Consider the following 11,141-nt stretch of genomic DNA (forward strand, 5'->3'; position numbering starts at 1 on the left):
GAAGAAGTCAAATTATTTTCTTGGCAGTATCTAATGCCAAAGGCTGTGACTGAAACTTTGAGACAAACATGAAGATAAAAAAAAGTAATAGAAAGACATGAGAGGCTGAATTTAATTGATGTTTTGCCACCCAGAGGACATTTAACAAATGTCTGGAGACATTTTTGGTTGTCTTCATTGGAAGGCACTACCAATATCTAGTTGGTAGAGGCCAGGAATACTGCTAAACATCCTATGATGCACAGGACAGGCCCCATAACAAAGAAGATCTGATCCAGAATGTCAAGAGTGCTAAGACTGAGAAGCCCTGTTCACAGAGTACATCTAATCTGTTGAGATCAAAATGAAGGAAATATTTAAATTTTATTACTATAAACACGCATATTTTAAGTGCTTTGAATTTGTTTCACTGAGGAAAGGAACTCAGAGACACAAGTTAGATGTTCATTTTTTAAGTTAATGGGTGACAAACTTGAAATTCAAGATATATTACTGAAATCAACATAAGAGATTAACATAAAATAAATAGCATTAATAGAAATAAGTCTGATAGGAAGTAATTGATTATTTCACACAGAGATTAATCATGGAGCAGTAGCATTTCCATCAGGACTGATAGGAATTAGAAAATTGATCAGATACTTTTTCTCTGCAAAGTAGCGAACGCTTAAAATATCTTTATTAAGCAAATTGTGTTTTAGGTTTCATAGTATTTGAAAGGTCTTTAGGTTTTTAATTTATTTTTTTCTTCGTCTAATAGGTGGCTCCCATCCTCTAGACTCCATTGGTGTATATGTTCCATGGGGGCAAAGATTTTTTGTTTTGTTTTGCTTTGCCATGTTTTGTTTTCTAATGTTTCCCCATCATCTAGGAGTCAAAAACTTTTTTTCTAAAAGGCCTCAAGTAGGGTCTTCAGCATATCATACAATTGGTTGTTTATTTGTATGAATGCTATTGTTTTCTGCACATCAATTTTATAACCAGAAATCTACTAAAATTCCCTATCATTGGTAAGAGTTTTTCGTTCATTCTGTTGGGTTTTCTAAGAAAAAAAAATCATTTTGTCCATGAGTAATGATAACTTTACCTCGTCTTTCCCAATTTGTGTGCCTTTTGATTTATTTCTCTAGTTTAATTATTTTAGCTGAAAATCAAAAAAATTGGTAATGGTAATAATAGCTATCCTTGTCTTGTCCTTGTTTTAATGAGAATGTTTCTAGCCTTTTCTCATAAATCATAATACTGATTATTTGGTTCTATCCTATCATGATAAGGAAATAAATTAATCAATTCTTATTTTATTAATAGTTCATTTAAAAGTATGAATAGGTGTTGAATTTATCAAATGCCTTCTCTGATTACATAGAAAGTATTGCATGTTTTTTTTCTTCGATTTGTTAACCTTCCAGTCTCCAGCTTACTTAGTCTTCCAAACAAGATTTTATACTTTCACATTTATAAGGCAGAGTCAATGTCACGGTCTCTTGGATGGAGAGTTCCCTGAGAAAGACTTCTTGTGTCATTTGATCTTTATTTATCATCCTCTGGGATTCTGTTCTCTAACATCCATATCCCCAAAGCTCCTGCCAGCTTCTTATCCACTAATTCACTAATTTCCACTAATTTCATGGTGGGAAATGGCTCAACCATGAGAATTTGCTCTTCTTTTGCAAAGCAGGGTATTTGTAGTGAGTCTGTATCATATGTCCCATCATTTCTTTCCCTGTACGCTTCCAGGTTGGGGTTGGCCACAAGAGAAAGTTGTGTGAGATTTAGACGTTTACAAGTTAAGCAGCAGCTGTGTTCAGCAGCTGTATTTACAACTCTGCTGTAGAGGGTCAGGTGAGTTGTCACTGATCCACCGGCTCACCTTGTCAGCAGAGGGCAGTAACTGGACACAAAGCTTATCTAGCTACTAACCAATTCCCTACTTAGAGCTAGCTCTCTGGGACAAGTGTGTGTGCAGTGCCATGGCAAACCCAGCTTCTCCTGAAGGTTACCCACGGCACTGAGGCTACAGGTGTCAGAGACAGAGATGCAAGTTCCAGTGTGTCTTTGCTTTCCTCTTTTCCAAGCTCACCTCTAATTGCTGGTCTGCCTGAACTTAATGACTTTTTAAGTGCTAGTGAATTATTTTTGCTGAGAGAAAGTGAGTAGTCTACTGAAATTGTTGATGATGTATATTGATTCAGCCACTTTAAAAATGAGATTCAGTTAAATTACTACATGGCTGTCCTGGAAGACTCTTGGTCAAATTCCCTCTTGTGGGAGTTTAAATTGTCCTGAATTGCCCTGATTTGTCTAACTACTCAATATATAATTAGTAATTTTTCCACTTTTGCGGGAAACAAATAGAATTGGACATTAGGACTTTCTTCTTTGTCCTTAACTAGGTCACACTGTGTTCATGTCCCCAAAGACAATTTATATGTACTGCAATAAATAAAATATGTATTACTTAAATATTCCTGTGAAAGGTTTCTCTTAGCCCAGAGATGGTGCCACCTTGCTGCAGCGATGTCATTTTTACATTAGAGAGCGACCTAACAATTAGACCTTCTTCTCATGAGGTGATAGAATTTCATTTGGCTGATACTGTAGCCCGTATTCTCTGCCACCTACACTCTCTGAGGAATTCATTCCTGTCATAGACAAAACCCTCTGGGTTCATCGATTCCAGCGGGTCTCAACCGTAGGAATATATACACTTGGAGCCAGATAATTGTTTTAACGGACTGTTTAGTAGCATCCTAGGCCTCTACACACGAGCTCCCAGCAGCACCCCCACCCTGAGTTGTGACAAACAAAACTGTCCCCATATATTGCCAAATGTACCCTGGCGGGGTGCAAAATCACCCCTGGTTGAGAGCCATTGAGTATTTCGATTCAGACATCCTTGGACATGGGTCAGGGGGAGAAGAAATCTCAAAAGTGGAGGACTTAAGTCATGGTGGGCACAACCTGAATACTGTTTAATCTTGTCTGGGGGAGAGAATAAAGAGGCCATAGGGATTCCATAGGGGTCCCTATGTCAAGTCAATGCTATGATCTTCATTACCGATAAGTGAGATGGGCGATGATAGAGTGAGAGGCCACCTTTTCTTAAGTAATAGCATACATATGATTCTCTCTGTTTCTCTGTCTCACCTTCCTTAGGGGAATAAAAGAGTGGATTCTGAGGATTGCTAAATATATTCATTGGCTACATGATAGGTGTTACAATAGTAAAGTAACCAGTTTCAAAGTAATTACACAAAAAAATATTGCCTTTGGAGTTTGGTTTCCAGTAACAGGACAGGCAGTCTCCAGACTGACCCTCCTATCGAAAACAACTTAACATATGGAAAGGCCATCAACCTCATTAGTAAATAGAGAAATGCAAGCTAAATCTCCAGTGAGACATCACTACACATCAAATAGACTGGACAAAAATTAAAAAGTGAAAAAGTTTCAAATGTTGATGAAAGATATAAATCAACATATTTTCTTCCACTATGGAGAAAATTAGTACCGCCACTTTGAAGAAAGTTACGCATCACCTGGTAAAACTGAATATGTACATTTCCCATGACCCAGTAATTCCACTACTAGATAAGAAACTTAGAAAACCTCTTTCACAGGTGAAGCAGGAGATAGGAATAAAAATTTTCATAGCAGCATTAAACAACTCAAATATTAACCAAAGTAAAGTAGATAAATCCATCGCTACACAGTGAGAATGAATAACCTAGAAGCACATGCTTCAACATGGGCGAGTATCACAAACGTAATAGAGAGCAAAGAAAGCAAGTCACAGATCATTATCTACAATGTAGTTCCATTTATATAAAGTTCAAAAGAGGCAAAACTGGACAATGGATTAGATTGTTTAGGAACACATTTGAAGTTGGAAAAATGATAAGTGAGAAAACAAGTAACAAAATTCAGAATAGTGGTTACCTGTGGGGTAGTTTCTTAGCTTGTGTTGCTATAACAAATTACCATTAACTGGGGGCTTAAACAACACACATTTATTTCTCATAGTTCTAGAGGCTGGGAGGTCAAAAATCAAGGTGCCAGCAGGTTCCGTTTTTGGTGAAGGCACTCTTCCTGGCTTATTGATGGCTGTCATCTCATTATGTCCTCACAAAGTAGAGATTGATGGGAGGCCAGCTGTTGTCCTCTTGCTATAAGGAAGGACACCAATCCCATCTTGTGGGCTCTACCTTCATGACTTAATTACTTCCCCAAAAGCCCCACCAACAAATACCATGACATTAGGAGTTTTAAGAGACAGAATCACTCAGTCCGTAGCACGTAAGAAGGGGTACACCATCGGGGAAGGATCGCTGGGGGTTACTGAGGCATTGGCAATGTTCAATTTCTTAATCTATGTATTGGTACATAGGTGCTCATGTAATTATTCTTAATGCATATTTGATATGCTTTTTTGTATGCAATTTAGATTTCAAAGTAAATTTAAAAAAGGAGAGGTGATATCAAAATCCTTTGGGATAATCTCAGTGCATTGATGTCCTGAAATTTCTGACTCTGTTTATTAAAAAAAAAATTAACCTTAACACAGAAAAGACACACCTGATTTTTTCCGACTCCTAACTTTTTCTCTGCTAGTCTTGTGATTAAGGGTTCTCATTCCTTGGAGAATCTAAATGCCAAAGGATATTAAGATATTTTATCCCTAACCTGTTGGTCCACACAAGTGGGAGACTATGTCTTGTTCATCCATCTATTGCCCATGCACAAAGCCAACGTGCCTGGAACCCACTGCCTCCCCAGTAAGTGCATGGAGAATTGAATGAAAGTGCCCAGTGAGGGAATGTAGGGAGAGACTCCTGCCCTAGAGGTCCTTCTCTCTTCTCTCCCACCTCCGGCTCACAGAGCTACCCATCTTTCACAATCCCTGGTCACAGCTTCACCCTTCTACATGTTCCTCTCAGACCTCAGTTTGAAGCAAACTCTTCTGTTCTCTAAATCTTATTTCTCAGTTTTCATTTGCCCATTCTTGAGTGTTTGTGTATGTTGATCAAACCCACTTCTCTTTGCCACTTTTTTTTGTGTGCATATTGAGTTGATTTAAAGAGTGATATGATGAGTATCTCATTGGAAACCCAAAGAAATTTCATAGTGTCTGCTTTAGCTGGCCCCAAAAAGCTAATTTAAGGGGACTTCAGTCTAGTGAATTCTGGCATGAAAATATTCACATCAACCTGGGAGGAACTTGTCACTTCCTCGTCTTTGCCCTTAGCACCTTCTTAAGGTCCCGTGGGTGACATACCTTCAGAAAACAGAGGTGGATGGAGCTCTCTGAGGGCCCTGAAATGTGCTATGTGACTTGACATAATACTTGCTCTAGGAAATATGCCCAAATAAAACAGAGTAGGATAGGACTCTTCTTCCCCCACTGCGGTGGCCTGAGCACCCTAGTCTTCACCTCGGGCTTGGTGGCATTTTTCACGGGTGCGGAGCTTACTCTTCTGACATCAAGACATGATGACCGTGGTTAGGGACATCAGGCAGGAGTGTGGCGGGAGAGGACATGATGTGGCACCTTGAGGAGAAGGATGAGAGGGTGTGAGCCCCTTCACCAAGGCAGTTCTCTAGGACCCCAGAGGGTTAGCCTGTTCCCTGAGAACCTTGTGGAGGAAGTTACAGTACACCTTAGGCTGCAGCCTGTCAGCCCTACCTGGGGCTGCCTGGAGTAATGGCAGGGGCAGGTGATGGGGATCCTCTCTTATGGGGTGGGGTGGTCTCTCAGTTTACATTCAGCACCATCATAACAACTGTTGGTGGAGCCTGGGCCCCTCTCCTCTGCTGTGCTGAAGTTGATACCCAAAATCTGGCCCTCATCTCCCTGGGATCCCCTAAGAGAACGAGAAGGGACACCTCATCCCATAACCTCTGCTGCAGGCCATCCAGAGCTGACAGCTCAGAGGGGACCTTCTCTGTCCTAGGCTTGTTGGCACTCCCCTACTAACCCGAGTACACTGGCCTCTGATTAAAGCTCTCACCTTTCTGCCTTCCTAGAAGGGGGAATTTGGGGTACACCCCATCTCACTACCCCTACCTAGGGGTCCCAGTGCTGACGAAGAAGTGGGGCTTTGGATGGTCCCCCTTTTGTGAAGTGGTCCACTGGTTAGCACTTGGGTTCCTTACCTGGACTCCAGTCAGGACCCAGGTTTCCTCTTTTGGCAGAATTGGAACCATCCCCTTAGACCAAGGCCCTCCCCTCCCTGGGACTTTCTGGGCAAAAGTCATGTCACAGCTCTGTCCACCATTCCAGGGTTGAGAGAGGGTGTGGGACTGGGTGGCCCCCTTGGTGATGGGCAGAGTGATCTCTTCAGTCCACATTCAGGGTCCCCACCTAGAAACTTAACCAGTCCTGGGACTCCACCCTCCACTTTTTGAGTCCGTGCCCCTCAGACCAAGTTCCCACCTTCTGGATTCCCGTAGGACAAAGTCGAGGTGAGCCACGTGCATCTAAGGCTGTAGGGGCCTCTGAACTCTCATAGCAGGGCACAAGACTGTTTGGGACCCCACTGACATGGATCAAAACCTGGGACTCCCCTCTACTGATATGTGTCCATCAGCCTCGCACTGGGTTCCTCATTTCCCTGAGTCCCTAAGGATGGTGAGTCACATCTGGCTGCCCCTCTCATTAGTACTCAGGGCCCTCACCTGGACACTAATTAGAGCCAAAACTCTTGTCTCTGAAAAACTGAGGCAGCCCTTACAGCAAGGCCTGCGTGTCCCCGTACCTCTCCAGGCCAAAAAGAAGGGCGCTTGAGCTGAGGGCTCTGCCCTAGGCATCCCAGGGGTAAGAACACGTGGGGCCTGTGAGGACCTCTCTGCTGATGGAGAGCCTCTTATGTCGCTCAGTCTTAACTGTGAGTCCTGTTAGTTCCTGGGCCTCCACCTCTGCAGGACTGGAGCTGCCCCAGCCAGACCAAAGTCTCTTTCTGTGACTCTCCAGGCAGAAATAAGGGGCTCCTCAACCTGACAACTCTTCCCTGGGCCTCCCAGGATCCTCAACGAGGGTTAGGGTGTTTGTGACTTATGGGTCCTGCTATGTTCTTGCGTGGGTTGTTCTCTCACTCATTCACTGTCCTCACGTTGACATCTGAGCGCTGTGGTGTCTAGCCCGTTCTTGGTACACCACCTTCAACTGACCTGAGGCTTCTCCCCTCAGATCAAGATCCTCACTTTTGGGAACCACCGAGTTGGAAGTCAGTGTGAGCCAGATCCAGCCATAGCTGTTCAAATCTGCAAGGGCAGACAGCCAGGGCAGGACTCCACAGAACCACACTGCTCTGGTCAGGTCCTTCTCTCACCCCTCATTCAGGGTCTTCACCTTGAAGTCTGTCAGAGGCTCACACTCCTCCCTCTATCCACCTGAGGTCCTTGGACCAAGGCTCTCTGTTCCTGAGGACCTCGCAGGACAAGTGGACGATCAGCCCTGCCTGGGGCCCTGTATGTCTGAGGGCAGCTGCGGATAAGTCTCTGTGAGACCATCTGTGTTCTAACGCATTGATCTCCCTAGTCCTCATTCACAGGGATCCACGTCTTGGCTTCTGCTCCCTAGATTCAAGGCTTCCTGGGAAATGCTACATCTGTGCAAAGTTGAGCACTTTTCCTACTGCAAACCTTGCACATAGGATCAGTGTCACAGGGGTGATGCCAGATGGGGAAGCTGTAGCTCAAGGCAGGGTACCCAGGACAGGTTGTGAACTGTCAGAAAAAAACCCAGCTGATCTCTTCCTCCTCTTCATCATCCAGATTTTTTAGCCTTTCATGTAACTTTGGTTTTAATAGAATGACTTTCTACAAGGCAGGGGTGAAGACGCATGATTTTGTGATCCCGTATCTCTCGAGGTGATCTGACATTGTATATGCAGATGATTGTATTGTCACTGAGTATTTTCCTCTTTATTTATACCACCCATTTAATATTTTTATTGCTCTGGATATGTATTCTAAACACTAGTTGGCACACGGAGCCCTCTTTTTATTGCCTGAGAAACTTCCTAGAGTAGTGAAAGTGAATGTGAATTATGACACACCGTATCTGCGTCAGGCTGGGAGGGGTGGGGTGATATGGGCTCTGATATGAATTCAGACCATAAGTTTGGCACTGTCTCTGCTGCTTACTAGCCATGTGAACTCCGGCACATTAACAGTCTGTGGGCCTCAGGCTCTTCATCTGCAAAGCACAATTGCTAAGCCCTGTCTTCTAGGCCTGTTGGATACATGGAATGTATGTCACGAACCCAACACAGTACCTGGCAGGCATTGAGATTTTTTTAAATGGTAGTTATTACCATGATTATTTTGACCTCAGTCAATACCACGTACCAAACTGCGATTTATTTATTTTTTCCTAATCAAGGAGGGGTCAGAGACTCTGCAATGTTCTAGGACAAAAAAACCTGAGTCAGCCAAAACGCTGCTTAGTAAATAAAACTAAGTAATATTTCTCCATTAGATGATCAGTCACTTGATGCGTGCATGAGGCAGACTTCCCCATTTAGATGTACCATGGAACTACTAAAGGCATGCCAAAGACCAGCAAGCTTCCTCCCTACAGCGGCCCTTGTGTTTACCCGTCCCCATTTTCATTCATTCCACCGCCACCACAGAGCTAGACCTAGATTAGAATTTGCCATATCACACAGAAGAATGCCATATTTGGGTTCCCTTTTAACAGAGTGGTCTAGGCCCTCTCAACCTCCAGGCCCAGACAAAGCAGGCCTTCCCAGTGGCTGCTGAATATCATCCTTATTCTTAGAAACTCTGGACACATAATGCACAAAACACCTAGTTAGTGCACTGTGTTCACCTCCACGGAGACAGAGCACAGGAATCCTCATTCTGCCCCGGGTGGGCGGACTTCGCTCGGGTTCACCACATCCCCTAAGGAACTGTGAAGTTTTCCATTGCAGGCATAATCTCTGCACTCTGAGACCCAGCATCTGAGAGTCAGTCTGGTCCCTGCTCACCACTTGAACAGCCTCATCTAACTCCCCATGCAGCCAAATTTAAAATCCACCCCCGCCCCCCACCGCCGACAGAGGACTAGCAGTTAGTTTCCCACCTTCCCAACTGGCCTTTTATTGGGGCGTTTCCACTGGTCTGCTCCTGTCTGGACTCCCCTTCCTCCTTACCCTTCTGTCTATCATCTTTCAGGGTTGAGTGTGGATCTCACCATGCTCCTTGTATGAAAACTTCTCCTGGTTCTACGATGTCATTGGTGGGGGCCGGGCCTTCTTTATCTGCGCATCCCAACTAGCATGATGCCTTCAAGACAGCGGGCGCTCAATTCACGTTTGGGGAACAAAAGAGACAGTGACCAAGAGTTTTAATTTTTGATGATTTAATTTCTCTTACATTCTTGAATAAGCTAAGCAAATCCTTGCACATATCTTTTTAATTTTACTGAAAGAATAAAAAGAATCAGAAAAACCAAGAATTAACCACCTTTTACTTTTTATTCACTATCTTGTTATCTCAATATTTCACTGTGGGGTTCTTTAACATTTAAAAGAAAATTTCTGTCTAATGCTCTGTCTTCTGGTACTGGACCACATTAAAAGATGCAAGGATTTTCAATTTGCTTTACAAAATACAAAACTATTCATTCTCAAACTTGAAAAACAGCAACAAACGTGTGAGCCAAACTTGGCTTCTGAATTTAAGTAAGCCTTTTAAAAAGGAGCAGATTGGAAAAATTTGGGGGAAAAAAGGGAAATCGGTAGGTTACTTATGAAAACAGGAACACAAAGAAGAGATACACTGTGCTCTCTCCATCTCCACCTTGCCCCCTATTACTTAGAAGGTTGAGAGCCCTTTTTAACTTGAACTTCAAGGTGAAATCTCTGCCTCAGACTTCACTAGCGCTGGGAAGACCTCCTGGACATGGCCCGGGAGAGGGCCCTGGCTGTAGCTCTGGCTAGAGCTCGCTCTTCCTCATCTCGCATGGCTTCCTCATACCGGGCCTGGAAGGCGCTGGGGACCGTATCATTGGCTTTGGCCCAAAACTCCAGGACTTTCATCTTGGTGGTCTCAGCATAGGCTCTCGGGCCCCACAGGAACTCGAAGCGTGGAGGATCGCTGCCGGACACCTGGCGGTACTCCAGGTACTGCTGCTGTACCAAATCTTTGGTGATGAGCTTCCTGGGCTCCCCGAAGATGAAGTGCCTTCTCCCAGCATAGAGCCCCAAGACATTCAGGAATTCCCACATCTCTTCTTCAGTGGCGCGGTTGCCATTCAGGAAGATCACGCCCAGGAGAGGCATCAGGAGCCCATTTTTCGGAAAGCTCATGCCTTCGCTCGTATTCTCTTCGTCGGGAAGGTCTAGTTGGCTGAAAAGGACATACAAGTGATTGCTGGGGTCGACTTCCTTCAGGTCAAGGCCAAAGACCAGCTCCATGCGCTCAGTGACTCTCCTGAGGATTTCAGGAAAGTGTTCCTTGTACTTCTTGTTGATAATCTTCAGCATTTCTGCCTTGGTGATGGGCTCTTTCATTTTATATTTGTGCAGCAGAACCTGCACCAACATGCCTACTTTCCTGGTCAGAGGATCTTTGCTGGAGCTCTCTGAGGAGGGCACGGCCCGGGAGGAACTTGGACTTCCCTCCGCTTGGCTCATGGCACTTTCACCAGAACTTGCACAGGAAATTGCTGCAGCAGAACTGGCGGCTGCACCTCTCTCTGACTTCTGGGGAGAGCCTTCAGCAAGGGTGCTGGGGGAAGCGCCTCCAGACCCAGGCGAGGAGGAGGGAGACTCTCCTTCCCCTGCTGAAGCAGCTTGAGCACCGAGACCCTGGGCCTTACTCTGGGCCCGACGGCGTTTCTCACGGGCACGGAGCTTACTCTTCTGACCACGAGGCATGGTTGTGGTGAGGGACAGCAGAAAGCAGTGTGATAGGAAGGCACGTGATGTAGGCACCTGGAGAAGAAGGACAGGAGGGTATGACACCCTTCCACAGGGAGATGCCATCGTGGCTTTAAGAATGCCCCTCTGTAGGTGTCCCTTGGGGCTCCTGTTCTCTCGATCATCTGTCCCCTGAGCACCCAGTGGAGGTGTTGGAGTACACCTGAGGCTGCAGCCTGACAGCCCTGCCTGGACCCACTCCCCTCAGATCTA

General features: G+C 44.8%; 1 protein-coding gene across 1 annotated transcript; it reads right to left on the reverse strand.

The window, feature by feature from the left end:
• Window positions 1–9,884: 9,884 nt before the first annotated feature.
• Window positions 9,885–10,886, reverse strand: MAGEB17 (MAGE family member B17). The gene has a single exon (XM_039852295.1). The coding sequence runs from the start codon at window positions 10,884–10,886 to the stop codon at window positions 9,885–9,887; it is 1,002 nt and encodes a 333-aa protein (XP_039708229.1).
• Between the last annotated feature and the right edge of the window lie 255 nt (window positions 10,887–11,141).

The sequence above is a fragment of the Pteropus medius genome, unplaced genomic scaffold (assembly GCF_902729225.1).
Source record: "Pteropus medius unplaced genomic scaffold, Ma_sr-lr_union100, whole genome shotgun sequence".
Classification (NCBI taxonomy): Eukaryota; Metazoa; Chordata; class Mammalia; order Chiroptera; family Pteropodidae; genus Pteropus; species Pteropus medius.

What these genes read in the sequence shown, in the direction of transcription:
- MAGEB17 (XM_039852295.1), bottom strand. Translation starts at nt 10,886, where the DNA reads ATGCCTCGTGGTCAGAAGAGTAAGCTCCGTGCCCGTGAGAAACGCCGT.